The 17,704-nt window shown below is 47.2% G+C and overlaps 1 protein-coding gene across 1 annotated transcript in view; it reads right to left on the reverse strand.

Moving 5' to 3' along the window:
* Vps35l (VPS35 endosomal protein sorting factor like) overlaps window positions 1-17,704 on the reverse strand; it is a 108,969-nt gene that overhangs the window by 20,705 nt on the left and 70,560 nt on the right. The window contains exons 25-27 of the mRNA XM_059268177.1: window positions 16,434-16,511; window positions 15,172-15,286; window positions 611-750 (exon numbers count right to left, since the gene is read on the reverse strand). Coding sequence (XP_059124160.1) covers window positions 611-750; window positions 15,172-15,286; window positions 16,434-16,511 — 333 coding nt within the window. The remainder of the gene's footprint in view (window positions 1-610; window positions 751-15,171; window positions 15,287-16,433; window positions 16,512-17,704) is intronic.

Genomic DNA, 17,704 nt, shown 5'->3' on the forward strand with positions numbered 1-17,704 from the left:
ATACCAGAGCTCGGCTTCCTGAGCCTTCCAATGAAGACTGAAGAGTAGGCTCTCCAAGACTCTTCCAGGTCTTTAGTGTCACACTGGGGACATCTGAGGAATCCAGCTTTGTGGGCCTGGCAGCTACTAGGTTCTCAGTCTCTTCAGGGCACCCATATTTGCAAGGGCACCCATATTTGCAAGCGCACCTAATAAATCCCCTATGTAGTACATATCCATTCTTTTGGTCCTGAGAACCCTGCCCAATACACATGGGGCCTGAAAGAGGTAACAATTACCAGAAGATTTACCCAGAAGATCAATTACCCAAAGGACCAAGACGGCAACCCCGGCTCTTACTCTCTGCCATGTGATCATGTCTCACCTCCGGAAGAGGGCTGTCTGAGGGCACAGGACCCTTGGCAGAGCCAAGCTGGCCTCCAACCTCAGACTCTCAGCCTCAGATCTGTAAGAAACACATGTCTGCTACTGAAGCGGCTGGGCTTCAAGCACTCTGTCCCAGCGGCCCACACTGACAATGACAGAGCCAGTCCACAGAGCCTTACCCCTTCAGGCCTCAGGATACTAAGGCAGGGTAAAAACAGACCCCCTGTGGACCTGGGCAACATACCGGCACGATCAGTAGAGTAGAGAAGAAATTACAGAGGAACTCCAGGAGGAAGGGCTCCGACGGCCGCAGCTTCCCATCGATGCTTATCATCTTTGGGACTTCCGGAACGAGGCCGATGGCAGCTTTGAAAAAAGCATCAGCTGTAAGAGAAGAAAGTCAGAGGGTGAGCACTGTGAAAAGTTCAAGGCTGGGCTCTTCCTTAGACTGGCCGGGGGTCAGTCTGAGAGACGCACGGAAGTCAGGCAACCTTGAGGGTTCAGGTTAGCCAGTATGACGTCCAGCTGTCGGTTCTTCAAACCACCATAGATGAGGCACTGCTGTTACTATAGCAACCAGGAAACCCTGTAGCTGACAGCCTTGAAGGACTACAGGAGAGGGGAGACTTTTATAGACAGTCTAGGAAAGGGCCGGAGGAGAACTCAATCAGTGAAGTGCTGCTGCACAAGGAAGGGCTGAGTTGGGATGCCCAGCACCCACACACAAAGGCTGAGTGCAGCAGGGTGCGCCTGTAATCCCTGCACCAGGAAAGCGAAACTAGGAGGGTCCCTGGGGCACCAGCCAATCCAGCCAGTCAAGGAGCTCCAGGTCCACTGACAGTCCCTACCTCAAAACATAAGGTAGAGAGTGGTGAAGCAAGATACTTGACATCAACTTCTGGGCTCCACACACATGCTCCTAAGCAGGTGCATATGCACACACATGTGCACACACCCACAAGAACATGTACACAACACACACATATACACACACACACATTAGTCACCTGAGCTAGGTAGCCTGGTTTGGATCAATGAGTCCTTATGTCCACAGGAATGGGAGGGCTGTCACCAGGGCCACTTCAAGCTGGGAACTAATGTGTGAAGTGAGGAAGGGCTCATTTTACTCCTGTGTAGGTGGAAGGTTCTAGAGTGGCTGGCAGAGCTTTGGCTCAGAGCCTGGTCTCAGTCTCTTTTAGAACAAAGAAACAACCACTGAGCTAGGCACATGGGCACAAACCTGTAACCCTGTGCTCAAGAGGATAAGCCAGGAGGACTGTGAGGTCTAGGACAGCTTGGGCTACACAGGAATATGGTGCTAAGAAAATAAGCCAACACACACTGAGATGTCTGAAGGAATGAAGGAATGAATGCATGCCTACATACACACGTACAAGAGTGCATGTATGCACACATGATCATGTGCACACACATATGCAAGCACACAGAGAGCCCTAGAGACTTCTAACCAAGTAACATTTCCAGAGAATTATTTGAATTACTTGAAAAATAAAGATATTTAAAGAGATATGAAATAATCTGTAAAACAAAAGGACTTCCAAAGATGGGAGAAAGGGAGGAGGAGAAGAGGAGAGAGCCAGAGGACAGGATCCCTGGGGAAGGTGGAGATGGGACTTCTTTGTAGACCTGCCAAAGTGCTGACCATGAGAAAAAGCCTCAAGGCAAAGCACTGGCCTGAGACATAAACCCTTCTACTGCTCAGCAACATCAAATGTGTTCACGGACCAGTTCATTTTCCACCAGAAAATGACTTCCAATGACACGCAAGAATGCTGCAGCAGGGCGCAAGAGCCTGGGTTAAAAGCAGCAACCCCAACTGCATGCCTGAGGGGCCGGCTCGCTGGCAGATGTTGGCTCCCCAAGGAGCAAAGGCTCATGGTTAACAAGAAAAGCGTGTGCCTGAACTTGAGAGGGCCTGTAACTTATCTTCTTTCTTCCAGGAAACACAACACACCATGGAGGGCTCACCATGGAGCTTCCTGTGACATGTGCTGAGCTCTGGGAGCTTCTCTGCCAGGCTGGCTCCCACATCCCCAACTGTCTGCCTCTCTGTACCCCCTAATCAAAGTTAGTGTAACAGCAGCTGCAGCAGCTCAGGGCACTCCAGTGGGCACTAGGGCCATACTGGGGGGAAGAGGGAGAGCAAGAGCTGATGTCATAAAAGCGGCCAAGGGACCGATCTATCTATGAGCTAATAAGCACTGCTGCACAGGAGCCTGCTCAGTGCTCCGGTCTAGAATGAAGGGTTGAGAATATAATAAATATGGGCTAGTAAAAAGGAAGGCACTTCTGAATTCATCCCACTTCACCTTCTAGGTCTCTAAAAGGAAACTCTACTCTTCTTCAGAGAAAGGCAGATCTTTCTTTCCATTCTGCCAGAGTGGGGTGTATTATTTCTCCCAGCACCCCCATATTGAGACAAGCAAGCACAGGAGCGAACAGCTTATATACCTGGGACTCCATCTGTTTTGGCCTATGCACAAACCAGCCCCTCTTCTAATAATGCACCTGGCAGCCTGAGGCCTTTATCTGCATGTACCATGTGCGCGCGCGCACACACACACACACACACACACACACACACACACACACACACACCTCTCTGAACAATGTGCCCAGCAGCAGCCAGTTACAGCCTCAAGCCCCCACCTGCATATAAACCTTACTCTGAATAATGCAGTTTCTCCTCCCCTTAAAGACTCGGGGAGAGTTTTCCAGTCTTACTCTAGGTATGTCTAGCTGGTAGTAGGAAGGCTGATCTGGCCTGAACTAGTTTTAAGTATATATGCAACAAGTACTATGTCCTTATACGCAAACTGTGTCCTCAAAGTGAACTTTCATGAGAAATCCCATTTACCAGCCTATGCCTATGCATAACTGGGCATGCAAAAGATTAAAATCAGGTGCATTGTGGATATGCAGTGGAGAATGGTTATATAACATAATCTGTCAATCAAAATAGAAAACCACCCAAACTACGCTCCTCAGCACCAAACTCCTCCTCTTGAACCCCCTAAAAGGAGGCAGTAAACAATAACTTGGGTCACTTATGTGGCCCCTTGTCAATCTTGACAGTGCATTCCATTCCAATCTGTACTATCATTTTAGATACTTTTATTGCTGCTTTGTGGTCTGTATGCAAAGTTATTCCATCTTTTTTCATTTGTATTAGTGTTTTTGAGACTTTCAGACAAAGCATTTTGATTATATTCACCCCCTCCCCAACTTCTCCCAGATCCATCTCCACTTCCCTATCCACCCAGCTTTATGTCTTCTTTATTTTTTTAAGCCATCAGGCACAGTTTGGGCTGCCCATATACTCTTGGATATTCAGCCTTCATTGGAGGGTAGTCAACCTGCCAGGGGCCTCACCCTTACACAAAATTGTCTTCCTTATTTCCTTCTTAAATAATATGACAAGAATCTGGAATCCCTGGCTTGGCCCCTGAAGGATCCTGATTTTACTGAATATCACTGCAGTATACATTTATAATACAAGTGTTTGGGCTAGTGAGATGGCCCAGTGTGTAAAAAACACTTACTGTGCAAGTCTGATGTCCTGAGCTCCATTCCTGAAATCCACATAAAGGCGGAAGGAGAGAAAAATTCTCAAGGGTTGTTATCTGACCTCCACACATGTACTGTGGCATGCATGCATACACATACACACACACACACACACACACACACACACACACACACTAAAATAAAATTGGATTTGAGGCCTGCTGCACAGGAAGGAACTTCATGCCTGGTACTATAATCCTGGCCAAAAGCCCTAGGCCATAGTCCTAGGGTAGAATCTGCTATTGTTATTTTGTTAAATGGTTGTGCTGTCAAATCACCTTCTAAATAGTTACCTTGTGCCCTAAGACCTTATTTATCTGGTCAGAGAAGCTTCTTTTTTGCAGTGGGCAACAGTGAGTGGAGAGATGACTGAATGCTCAGCCTCAATGAGACATCTGTACAACCTCCCCCTCCTCCCCTCCCCCTAAGGCACAGGGAACATCCCCAGAGAGTGGGGAAAGGTGCTGTAAGGTGCTGTGTTCTGGTCAGGACAGGGCTATCACACTAAAACATCACAGCAGCTGTGTTGCCTACACAAGACCTACATGAGACCAGTACAGTCACGATCCCAGCACAGATGGGCAGAGTCTCCAGGCCTGTGCTTTCCTGAGAAGCTGTTGGAAGTTGATAGCTGCTGCGAGAGGTTCCCATGTCCCACATCCATGTACACATGGATAGCACCAACCAGACTTGGATTACCAATAATAAATAAACAAACAAAAGCATGAAGTTGGGAGGGGGATCATATTGTAGGAGATAGGAGGGGAGTTGGAGGGGAGAAATAGGGGCATCAGATATGATTATATTTCACTGTATACATGTATGAAATCATCAAAAATAAATAAAAAGTTAAATATGTAGAAAATCTCACATAACTATTTAAAATGAAGTTTTATGTTATATATACTTGGCCATAATAAAAAAAGACAAAAGAACCAAAAAAATATCCCTGGCATCACCCCCCCTTCCCAGCTCTCCCAGTACAGGCAGGTGCCTGGACTCCTCTGTGTCTGGATGTCTCTTTAGAAGTCCACTGTCCCCATGCCTGGTGACTCTGCTGCCCCAGAAAACTTCCTGAAGACCATACGCAAAGCACTTCGCAGTGGGAACTAAATTCTGCTCCAAATGGCTGGGAGGACCATTTATATTCTTCTATTTATGTGTTTGTTACCCGTGGCCCAGAGAATGTGCCTATTTTATACCCCATTAAAGTGGCAGCAGCTTTGTCCCTTGGCTCCTGTCACTCACCCCACCCAGTTCCAATTCTAACCCAGTTATTTAAGGGCTAGGCACACATGGTTCCAAGGCAAATTCTTACTCCGTTCCCAGAAGGCGCACCCCATCCAAAAAAATGTCTGGGGGACTTCTCCACGTCAGCTTAGTAAACAGAACTCAATTAAAAAAAAAAGTCCGCAAGTGAAAACAGGTTTTCCTCAGTGCAGAGTTTGAACAATCCTGTCAACATCGCATCTCCTCTTTAAAAACAAAACCCAAAAAACTGTAACATTTAAAATTTCTAACAGAAGACTCTAACAGAGTCTTCACCACGTTCACCCAACTGTAACCAAACTCCTAAGCTAAAGCCATCCTCCTGCCTCAGCCTCCAAAGTAGCTGGGAATTTCAGGTATGAGTCGCTGCACCCGGCTAATGCTGATGTCACACAGCACGTACTCTGGAACTAGTAAAAGCCACAGATGAACAAACAAAAGGAGGAATCAGATTTTCATTTATAAAGAATGTTTTCCTGGGGCTGGGGTGTGGAGTGTTTACCTAGTACTCACCAGTCCCCAGCACTGCATAAACCAGGTGTGGTGGCACATGCCTGTAATTCCCGCATCCAGGAGGTGGAGACAGGTGATCAGAAGTTCATCTCGGGCTACATACCAAGTATGAGGCCAGTGTGGGACACACAAGATCCTGGGTCCTCCCCACAACTCCCTCCTCAAAAAGGAGAAAACAAAAGGCTCATCCTGCACCTTAGCATGGCACCTGGCCCACAGTCAGTCTTCAGACACTGACTGCTGCTACAATTCCCTGCCACCTGTCTCCTGCTTCCCTCCCCAGTTCCTCCTTGGCTACAGGGTGATTTCAAAGCCAGCCTGTGGTTCATCAGAACCTGTCTCAGAAAACAATTATCCTGGGTGTTAGTATTCTGACCCGCCCCATTGGGCCACCCTGCATCCTGATGTAAATTCTCCTTTAAAAAAGAAAACCCCTCCTCTCCTCCTCACGCTCTCTCTCTCTTTCTCTCTCTCTCTCTCTCTCTCTCTCTCTCTCTCTCTCTCTCTCTCTCTCTCTCTCTCTCTTCCCATGAGTTGTGCACCCCCTCTCTCCCTCTCTCCTTATCTCTCTTTTTCCCTCTTTCTCTCTCCCCTCTTTTCCCCTCACCAAATAAAACTCTTCCCTGAGCACTGTCTACATGGTGTCTCTATGTCTCACCCACCAGGGCCTCCCGAGTGCTGTATCTAACACTGGGTCCCTCCTGTCATAAGGGAGGCCACCTCATGTCTTGGGTTGGAGAAGAACTGCACTAAGCCAAGGGTATCACACTCTATGGTGACTGAGTAGGATCCTGGTCCGCACTACAGAGTGCATGTGCCAGAGAGGTCTTCTCTGAGAAGTTCCCCTATGGAGTCAGACCTGTTCCAGGGTCAGAAGTCTCCAGACAACCCTATTGGAATGATCATTCTCAAGACTGCAGAAGATTTCACATGGGGCTCCAAGGCTTATCGTATAGCTGAAGATGACCTTGAATTTCTGATCTTCCTGCCTCTACCTCCAGAGTGCCAGGATTATAGGCAAGTGCCACCATGCCCACTTTTATACAGTGCTGATGACCTGTGCTAGACAACCACTCTACCAACTAAGTTACATCCTCAGCCCTGCAATGGTTATTTTTCATGCGTACATTGCTGTGGAATAATCCTTCTGTCCACTGTGAAAATGTGTTGCTCTCATTGTTAATAAAAAGATGACTGGCCAATAGCTAGGCAGGATTTTGAGGGCAGAGAAAATGCTAGGAAGAAGGGTGGAGTCTGAAGGTCTTAAGTCAGACTGGAAGAAGAAACATAGGAAGTTCATAGACAAGGTAAACAAGCCTCGGGGCAGCACATAGATTAATAGAAATGAGTTAATTTAAGTTGTAAGAGCTGGCTGGAGACAAGCCTAAGCTACCGGCTGAGTATTTATAATTAATAATAAGTCTGAGTAGTTATTTGGGAGCAGCTGCCAGGACACAGAAAAATTCTGCCTACAGTATATAGAAGAAAAGAACAGAGGGAAAAAAAAAGGTCCTGTTAATACCAAGTTTTTGGAGGAGGGGAGTGAGGGGATACAGAGAATATTATTAGAATCTTTTCTTTCTTTTTTGGCAGCACTAGGGATTGCCTCAAAAAATAAGGTGATAGCTCCTGAGGAACAAAACCTGATATAGAACCTGAGTCCACATGCACGTATACACACAGGTGCAGGGACACACATTCACACACACACACACACCCCAGAGCCTGAAAACTTGATGTGTTGCAACTAAGACATGCAGATGACTTTGGTGAGGCCACATGGTTCAGAGCAGCTGGCCACCGAGGTTTAGTCCTGTTACTGCCAACCCATGCTTGTGAACAGAAGCTGTTCTTAAAGCAGTTAAGTTTGAAGACATAAGGGCTACTATTTCAACGATGCCAAAAGAGAGCAAGCCTTACAGAAGTACAAATGCCTAGGGACAATTAAGTGGCATATTCATTATGGCTTAATTGTTACCAATGACAGCTTAATATAACCTTGACTTTGCCACATGGATTCGGCAACATGTCCTTTCCGTTCACGTTGAACATCAATATTTAATGTGAAGGTCCACTGGAGATGTATAAATTATCTCCAATTTCATCAGCACCAAACCAAAGTTCCTGGTGTCTATCTGTTCTCTCCCTCTCATCTCAGAGTGCCCAGGGCTCTGCATTGAGCCAAGGCTGCCCAGCTCACAAGTTACCTCCTATTTGTGGGTCAGGGTAGTGACTTTCTGTTCTTCTGCAAGGCGCCCAGGAGGCTGTGCATCTGTCCATGAATAGCAAGCCTAGTTTTCCCTAAGCACTGGGGATTCAGTATTCCCTACTCCTTAATTATGATTCATTGTTTTTTACTAAGTTTATGGAGACAGTCGGTAGCTCATGCATGCAACCTCAGCACTTGGGAGATAAGGCAGGAGGAACTGGAGCTCAAGGTCAACTTTGGCTATCAAGCAAGTCTGAGGTCAGCCTAGACTACTTGAGACTGTCTCAAAAACAAACAAACAAACAATCAAACCAAACAAAAACAAACAACAACAAAACACACAGAGACCTGGGAGAAACACTCCTTGAGTAAAGTGCTTATCATGCAGTGTGATGACCTGAGTTCATATTCCTGCACCCATGGAAAGCCCAGCATGGGAGTGTGTTCCAATGTTAACTGGCAAAAGACCCTGTTTCAAAACAAGAACGTCCCTCTGACCTCCACAAGTGCACCATAGCATGTATGCACCTGCACTCACACACAGATATGTATACTTATACCATATACACACACACACACACAAAGATTTTTTTCATAAATGTATCAAATGGTCAATCTACAATAACAGGTCTTTAGCACCATATGCATCTGGGACTCAGGAGCAAAGTATGTGTTGATATGAAGGGACTGTCTTTAACAGCACGGTGCTTTACAGAGTCTCCATGTTAGGTGAGGTCACGTGACAGGGTGCCACAGGCAAACCACAAGCCTTACTCTCTTTACCTACAAAATGAAGATAAGCAACCCATACATACAGAATGAAATGACCTGTTTGTTGGGAGTTCAGTGCTCTCCACAGTAAGGCCTCAATCTATCTTCTCAACTCCATCTCCTCACCCTGTTGGGCTGTCCTTCCTGCTTCCTGGCCCCTAGCCCTTTCCTGTGCCATCACTTCAGTCTCTAGAACGTCCTCGGGTGCACTGTGGGTAACCAGACCACCCCTCCCTCCCAGGTTCCCAGTGCCATCTGTTTTGTGAAGCTTTTTGGCTCTTTTAAGACAACTCATTCCTTTCTGCTCTAAGAGTCCCCACGTGGACATGCTGAAAGCCATTTTTCACATACTGCCTTATGCACTAACAGTCAACAGACTGCCTCTCCCTCACTAACACAGGGGCTCTACATGCATTCTTGTTTCTAGGACAATATTTTGCATATAAAAAATGAGCAAGAAATGCCAGCAGGAGGAAGGAAGCCATGGCTGGAGTTGAGAGACCCACTGTGCCTCTTTCTTGAGGCCCCATCAACAGCTGTCACTCATCCCTGGTCACCACTCCCTGAGGCAGAAGGGTCTGTCTGTTCAGATGTGAACGCAGGCTTCTTCACACCACTGCCTACCTATGTGCGAGCTGTTCCAGCTATAACAACTGACAGAGGCCTCGAGGTTGGGGGACACAGTCACATCTGCCATACTCAGATGATGCTTTGCTCACAGGTCACAACTGTGGCCTTTCACACAGATGCTGAGAGCCTGGTGAGTGACAGGGACCAGTTTTCTCCTTCAAAAGCTGCTTCTTACCTTCTAGAAAGGGGAAATGCAAAAGCACTCTTCCCACCTACTGCCATGCCCCGCTGCTTCCTCAGTGCCACTTGCCATGGTGACAGAAGCCACCTGCTCCCAACAGGGGACCCGGCAGCAGTGCCTGCTCTGTGCTTCCCTGGGCTCCTCACACTGACCCGCACAGCAGCTCCAACCACTGTGCCCTGAGGTCTAAGCACATGCTAGGACCCTCTGCGCTTTCTTTGTAAATATACAGTTAATTCACCCACCGAAGGCTCTGGGCTTTCTTTGACTGTAAATATACAGTTAATTCACCCATCAAAGGCTCTGGTGAGGCTGTCTTCCTCACAGATGCCTCTGCTTACTACTTACATCCTCACTCTGAGACATTTGCGTCCTGTTAGCTTCACTGTTTGCTTCTCAACGGAGGCTTAGTCTGTAGACTGGGCTAGCCTGGAACTAGGATCCTCACGCCTCAGCTTCCCACATGCTGGGGTTATAGGCATGGACTGTTATGCCTGGCTTTTCCATCACTACTATTGGGGCTGGGGATATAGTTCAGTTGGTAGAGTGATGGCCAGGTACACACAAAGTCTGACGGTCAATCCCCGGTACCCATGAACTGGGTGTGGTGGCCTATGCCTATAATCTCATCACTGGGAGGGAAGGCAGAAGAATCAGAAGTTCAAGGTCATTCATTCCCAACTACAAAATGAGCATAAGGCCAGCTGGGGATTCTAGGATCCTGCTCTTAAAGAACAGATAAATAAAAAAGAATTGCTGGGTGGTGATGGCATATATCTTGAATCTCAGCACTGGGGAGGCAGAGGCAGGTGGATCTTTGAATTTGAGGCCAGCCTGGTCTACATAGTAAGCTCCAAGAAAGCCAGGGCTACACAGAGAAACGCTGTCTCACCACCCTCCCCCAAAATAAATAAAAAAGACAGAGAAAATATTAGCTATTGTTATCATCAGTTCCCACTCATTTGTAAAGCACCTACAGAACACATGTGACGTAGACAATGCCAGGAGTCCTGATCCCATAGCAAAGTGAAAGTGAGGCCTGTGGGCTTGGTGACCTTGAGGAGGAAGGGGAAAGGGTGGCAGCAATGACCTGTTTACCAGTCCAGAACAACAGTGAGGAAGCAGTGAAGAAAAAGCCAGCATCAAAGGAATGCCTTAAAGACCGAACTCGTCTAGCTTTTGCTGTCTGGGGTGGGCTGAGGAAGGCTTTCCAGAGACAGAGCATGGGAACTAAGCTCCAGCACAGAAATTTTTTAAAAGTACATTGAAAAAAAGATCAAACTTAAGAGGGAGATATGAGAGCGTGGGGGGAAAGAAAACAGAATAAACTATGTGTATGACAATTACATGTATGAAATTGTCAAAGAACAAATTTAATTAATAAAAGTTTTTGAGAAAAAAGAAAGAGGCCAGGATTATAAGACCGAGCATGAAATTTCCTCCCTGGAGCAGGCCCTCGAGTTACCCAGAACGGTCATGCCAGGACTGCACAGTGGGCACATCTTTCTCGGCCACCAGTGCTGCAGCGTTCACAGTCCACTGCTGGGTAGGACCACTGAGGTTTTTCCTCCTACACAGTCTACACAGAACTCTCTGGCACTATGGAAGCCAGCCAGCAAAGAAGTTTCCAGGTTCGTCTGAAACTGGCTTCTTTGTACTCTACAGCCAAAGTGTGAGGTGTCTTCAGCAACAGTCTTCCCATGAAGTTATGATGGGCAACCAAGAGCAATGGCCAGAGCCTGTGTTATTTTAGAGACCTTTGGGGCCTCGCTAAACAGTTACTCCATGAGAGGTGGCCTATGCCCTGCACTGTAATGCTCAGTAAATGATACAAATCTGGGAGCAGTATTGCCCATCCACAAAAGGTGATTTCACTGAAATTCTTTTTTACAAAACGTTAGATTTTGAACTTAGTTTACTAACTAGTGGGTTTCAGTTAGCCTCCCCACTATCCTCTCTCTTCCCATTAAATCAAAACCACAGCGCAAGGCCACAGTGAACATGGATTTGCAAGTAGCTCTGTAGTAGGCTGTACAGTCCAGAGTGCTATTGCTGGGTCACTGGCAGTTCTAGTTTTAGTTTTGTGAGACCCTCCAGACTATTTCCCAAGTAGCTGCATTAGTTTACACACCCAATAACAGTGCATATGTGTTCTCCTTCTGCCACACCCACACTTTTAGCATTTGTGGTCAAAAGCCCATGGCTGGGCAGTCACAGGCCCCAAGGTAGAGTCTGCTGTTGTCATTTTCCTAACGTATCATGCAGTCAAAATGCCTTATAAATATTCATGCTTACACCCACAGACCGGGGCTGCTCTCAGTCCTGGTCAGAGAAGCTCCCTTCGTGCAGTGAGCAGCAGTCAAAGCAGAGATGCCAAACCCAGGAGAGTGCTGAGAATAAGAGACTGTGTTATCAGCCATAATGGGGCATCTCCATCAGCACCTCCCTCCCATTGCCACAGCTCCCACTAAGGCTCGGGGAACGCTGATGAAGAGGAGGTGGGAATAATGGAAGAAACCGGTCCCCCCTCTCCCAGCAGCTACCAGCCAATAGCTCCCCAGCGAGGCGTGGGACTTCACGCCTCCTTCTCTAGGCTGAGTTTTTGTCTGGCTTGGGCACAGGTATGTGTTGTGAATGCTGTCACAAACACTATGAGCACATATGTACAACTGCCCTGTTGTGTCTGGAAAACCATTTCCTCGTGTCATCCATCACCTCTGACTTACACTATTTCTTCCACATTGCCCTCTGTTCCACAAGGATCCCCGAGCCTTGGGAGGAGGGACTGTAATGCAGTAGGCCAACCACACTCAGGGGATGGCCACAATCCAAGAGTATACTGGCAGCACAAATTGGACTTGATAAGCTTAATAAAACAACAAGAAACAAGAGGCATAAAGTTAGCTGGGTGTGATGGGTGGGTCTGTGAGGAGCTGGGTGCGGAGTACGGATATACTCAAAATACATCGTACTAAATTCTCAAATGATGAATAAAAATTCATAAAGAAGGAAAACATAAGAGGACACTAGGTTTAAAAACACGCAAAGTTAAAGCACTGTGTTGGGAAGAGGGCTGTGAAGTGCTGTCTCCTGGTATGACAGGGTGGGTTTCCCAGGCTCCAGTGGGTGTCCCCACACCCACGCACACATGAAATGCTGTGTCCCAGGCTCCAGTGGGGGTCCCCACACCCACGCACACATGAAATGCTGTGTCCCAGGCTCCAGTGGGGGTCCCCACACCCACGCACACATGAAATGCTGTGTCCCAGGCTCCAGTGGGGGTCCCCACACCCACGCACACATGGGAAGCACCAACTGGACTCTGGGCTATCAAAAACAAAGACATGAAACTGGAAGAGGGCCATGTTGTGGGGGGCACACAGGGATTGAAGGGGGAAGAAACAGGAGGTTGATACAAATATGTTTCACTGTATAGTTGTATGAACTTCTCAGGAATAAAGGAAGTTTTAAAAATAGAAATAAAACTACAAGAATGGCAGAGAGCTCTGAGCGGAAGAGAGACACTGTCACAGAGGTGACAGAAAACCAGCTCCGCCTGCTCCCCTGGCCCCGCCTGCTCTCTCCTTCTGTGCAGTGGACTGCACAGTCTCTGATCCGCAGCCCGACTCAGCCATTTTATCTCGAGACTGGCTTTCCCACAGTCAAGGTTTGCGTGTGAGAAGTCAATCTGAAGCCTTGGGTGTGGAGCGCACGCCTATAATTCCAGCACTTTGGAGGCTGAGGCGGGAGGATCAAGAGTTTGGGGCCAGCCAGGGAGGGCTGCATAGCCAAGACTGTTGGGATAGAGAGGGCCTGATACAGAGACAGAGACAGACATGGGAGGAGGAGGAGAGAGGAAAGGGAGAGGAGGAGAGAAAGGAACAGCCAGACAGACAGCCAAACCACTAAAGCACAGTACTGTCAATGTCACACTGCGCTTGCAGGACTCCAACTCAGCAGCTCCCTGGCGCCAGTGGCCCAGTGCTCTTAGGGCATGACTTCATCTATTCTCAACTGAGATGCAACCCTGCCGTCACCTCTGCTTTGTACATGGATAAACTGAAGCACAAAAAGGCCAACTTGCTCAAGGGTATCTGTTTCCCTAAGTCGCAGAACCAGGGGCAGACCCACTGTATTCTGGAGACTTGAAAGCCACCATCAACCAGGGCCTCAGCACAGCGTGCTGGTGGCCGAACCCAGGCGATCAATCTCACTTCTCCAGACCTTTGCTGGGACCCTTCACTACATCAGAAGGCTGAGTGTTCCTTCCCTCTCCCCTCCCCCTGTCCTCCTTATAAAAACACACCTTCTTTTGAGCCACTGACAAACAAGGACAAGAAGCTGGAGTAGGCAAAGAAAAGGCAGACAGGCATTTCTGGGCCATCTCTAGGTGGGAAACACTGACGTGCAAGTCTTTTGGGGCTGCTCAGTGCTCCCGGGTGACAGGCAGGAATATTTGTAGTAAACATGCACAAACAGATAGAACTAGGCCTTGTCTAGCATCCTGAGCTGGCTTGCAGGGGGTTTAAGACTCTGGACTCAGCCCTGGCAGAGGCCAGCCTGAAAATGGAGATGGAATCAAGATAGAATGAAGGCAGGCCCGAAAATGAAGTGGGGGCAGGGACGCTTTAGAGCCAGCTGAGATAGGAGGATGTTCGGGGAGACAACCAAAGCAACCAGCTCCCACGAGCTTCATATTTAGCTCTCTCCTTCTCAGTAATTGGCTGCATTATTTATTTGGCCAGTAACCGCTCTGTGTGGCTTTCAGAAGGACAGTGATGGGCTTTTAAGGTTTAGTGCGATTGCATTTGGACTCCAGCAAAAATCATCAGATGAATTTTTAAACATGAAGCAGACACCACATCGCTGTGCCCAGCAGTTGCTTCAAGTCGGGGCGAAGGCCCAGCAGCCTGGAGTTCTAACACTGGTGCTGTTCTCATCCGAGCACGGGAACCAGGGCTGAGCTTACACTCTCACCTTCCCAACATCCTCTTGATACTTAGGAGGAGCCTCTGAGGCAAACTACACAGAGAGAGTGGAGGTGTCACCCCCAATAGCAGGCTATTTGCTATCCAAAGATTAGATTCCACTCCGTGTGCCTGGTGTTCAAACACATGAACAAACAGAAACGATAAAAACAACCCTGAACCCGCTGTGGTGAAGCAGCCCTAACTTCTCAGGCTCCCTAGGCATCCTAGCCCAAGAAATCTGGCTGCCAGACCTGGCCTGAAATGGACAAACAGACTGAAGAAGGTCAGGACAGAAAATATCTCACTCCTCCATCTGTGTCCATCGGCCTCTGTGTTGCCTGACTCCATGTTTCCTACTACAAAAGCATTTAAAAATACTCACTAAGCCAGACAGTAGGGATGCACAAAATTAATCCCAGCACTCGAGAAGCAGAGGCAGGCAGATCTCTTTGAGTTCGAGGCCAACCTGGACTACAAAGAGAGTTCCAGGACAACCAAGACTGTTACAGAGAAACCCTGTCTCAAAAAATTTTAAAAAAGAATAACAATATTCCGATTGCTGCTTTTTCCCCATTAAGGCATCTGTCAGGACATACGTGCAGGGATGTGTGTGGTTGAGTCAAACTTCCGAAGTCACAAGGGAGCATCAAGGACAGAGAGACAGGTAGGCTTACCTTGGGAGAGGCACTGGTTGGCCAAGGCAACCTGACCAGAATGCAGGTAGAGGTTGAGGCGGGTGAAGATGCCCACTAGGGAGGGGATGGTGATGAAGCAGTAGGCAACACAGGCCTAGAGAGAAGGGAGATGCAGATGGTGAGTCAATATGCCCATGTTCACACACACACACACACACACACACACACACACACACACACCAGCAATTCTAGTTCTGATGAGCTCTGGGAAGCTAGGGAAGGAGAAAGGGGTAAAATAGAGAGTTTGAAAACTAACTCTTCATCCCTCACCGTATTTATGCTCACCGTATTTATGACAGACAACACCTCTGTGTGGGCAACAGAAAAACTGACTGCTCAGGAATGTGGAGGTAATAAGCAGCTAAGCTGGAGAGGCTAAAAAGTCAGACAGTGCTTGACACTAAGGACAGAGGCGAGAGGTAACGGGTGTATGCCTCCCTTTCACTATAATCTCTTGGGCGTGGTTTCATTTTAAAAGATGGGGCACTGCCACTCTACTGTGATTTGGGGAGTCACCCCAAGATGCTGACATTTGGATGTAACTTTGACTTGGATAGAACCCTGACCAAGAGAAAAACTATACTAAGCCTTCCAGTTATAGGCATGAAGATATTATGTGAAAATGATACTGCTAGAGAAGGATTTTATATTCATATATTAGAGAAAATTCAAGGGAATGCAGCTGGCACACAGAAATACAAATGTCTCTTTCAACCGCCTCAGAACACATGGAGGGTGAACATCCCTTATCTGAGGTGCTTCTAGTTTCAAAGAGTTTTGGATTTTGGAATATCTGTGTATATAATACATAGTGAGGTATCCTGTGGAGGGGACCCCAAGTCAAATCATAGAATTCCACTATGTCCCCTATATGCTTTATACACACAGCTCAGCGGTAACCGCACACAGCATTTCCAATAACTTTATACACGAAACACAGTCACAGCATGGAGCTGTCCATTTGTGGCATCACGGCAAGTATCAGATTTGGGAATGTTTTAGATCTGGAGATTGGAGATGTGTGATTTGTATGGAAATTTAGGCTTGTTGGACATTTCTTTCGAAAACAATACAGAAGCTGATTAGCCCATTGATTCCTAGGGAAAAACAAATCTTGGAAATCAACACTAAGCCACCCTTCTCATGACACATTTAGCACCCCTGGGAACAGTCATTCAGCATAGTGAAAACTCAAGAGCCCGCTGCACTCCGCGTCTGGAGCCCCGATCTGTAGCACACACCCGGACAAACGCCGCCGTCTTTCTGGAGTGGTTCCCTTTCATGACTGCTCTTGTTTCCATTGCTAGCCGGTTCACACTCTAGATTTGGGAAGAAATCAAACAGAAATAAATGGTAACCAACTGACCATGACCCAGAGTGACATCTTCCAGAGGTTAGGATGTGGGCTCCACAAACAACCAAAATGGACCAAGACTAACAAGCTGGCCCCTTACGCTGAAATACTAAGATCAATAGGCAGGTTAGGCTTGAGCAAATATCTCCAAGATAATAGAACACAGGCACTCACTGTGTCAGTCATAGCTACCAATGAGCATAACAAATGAACATTTTCCTGGTTTAATGAATAGTCGGGGTTTGCTTACCCCATTTCCAGAAGTCTCACATCTAAGCACCAGATCTCAGGAAACTTTCAAACCCAAGAGTAGGCTGAGCAATGTAACCGCATGATGCTAATACTAACAGCAGTAACCACAGCCACGTTATTCAGCTGATACAGTTCATTTGATCCTTACAACCCTACAGGGGGGCTCCATGACCAACCCCCATCTTATAGATGAAGTCTCTAGATTTAGGTCTTAGAATGATGGGTGCAAAATAACATACTAAGGAGGAAACAAGTTCCTACAAAGTGTTATTCTTCAACAGATATAAAATTGATTAAAAAGAATAATGGGAGTTTTGGTTTCCAAACTGGGTACCATGGCATCATCAGGATGCTGCAATCGAGGGCAGGTTTTAAGAAATAGCAATTGTTAGACTCTGTGCCAAGTGCTGGTGTGCCATAGCTTGTGACTTCACTGAATTACATCCCTTATAGCCATACTCTGCATAAGTGGACTTTCGGCAGCCACAGTGATAAAAAGTTGGGGCGGTGGGGGAGATTGATGGGGAACAGAAAATAAGGGCAGTGGTAAGTGATCTGAGTCCAGGGCTGGGACTGTGCAGAGCTGACAAGCACGCACACGCTTCATCAGGAAGCGATCACAGTTACACAAGTGGTATACTTTTGCCTGTTTTGCTGGATACAGGGGTGGAACCCAGGGCCTCACACATCTGAGACCCCGCTACTGTGCTCCACACCCAGTCTGTAACTATTATTTAGGAACCGTTTTTAAAAGAACAAAATTAAAATGCTGTTTTTCTTTCCACTTTTATACATATATAGTATTTTATTTTTTCTGAGGCTTTACAAGCTGTTAGCTGTTTAATCATAAGCAGAGCTGTTACTCATGGGTCAGCAAGTCTGTGGAGAACAGCAAACCACTGGTTA

This window comes from Peromyscus eremicus, chromosome 1 (genome assembly GCF_949786415.1).
Source record: "Peromyscus eremicus chromosome 1, PerEre_H2_v1, whole genome shotgun sequence".
Taxonomy (NCBI): Eukaryota; Metazoa; Chordata; class Mammalia; order Rodentia; family Cricetidae; genus Peromyscus; species Peromyscus eremicus.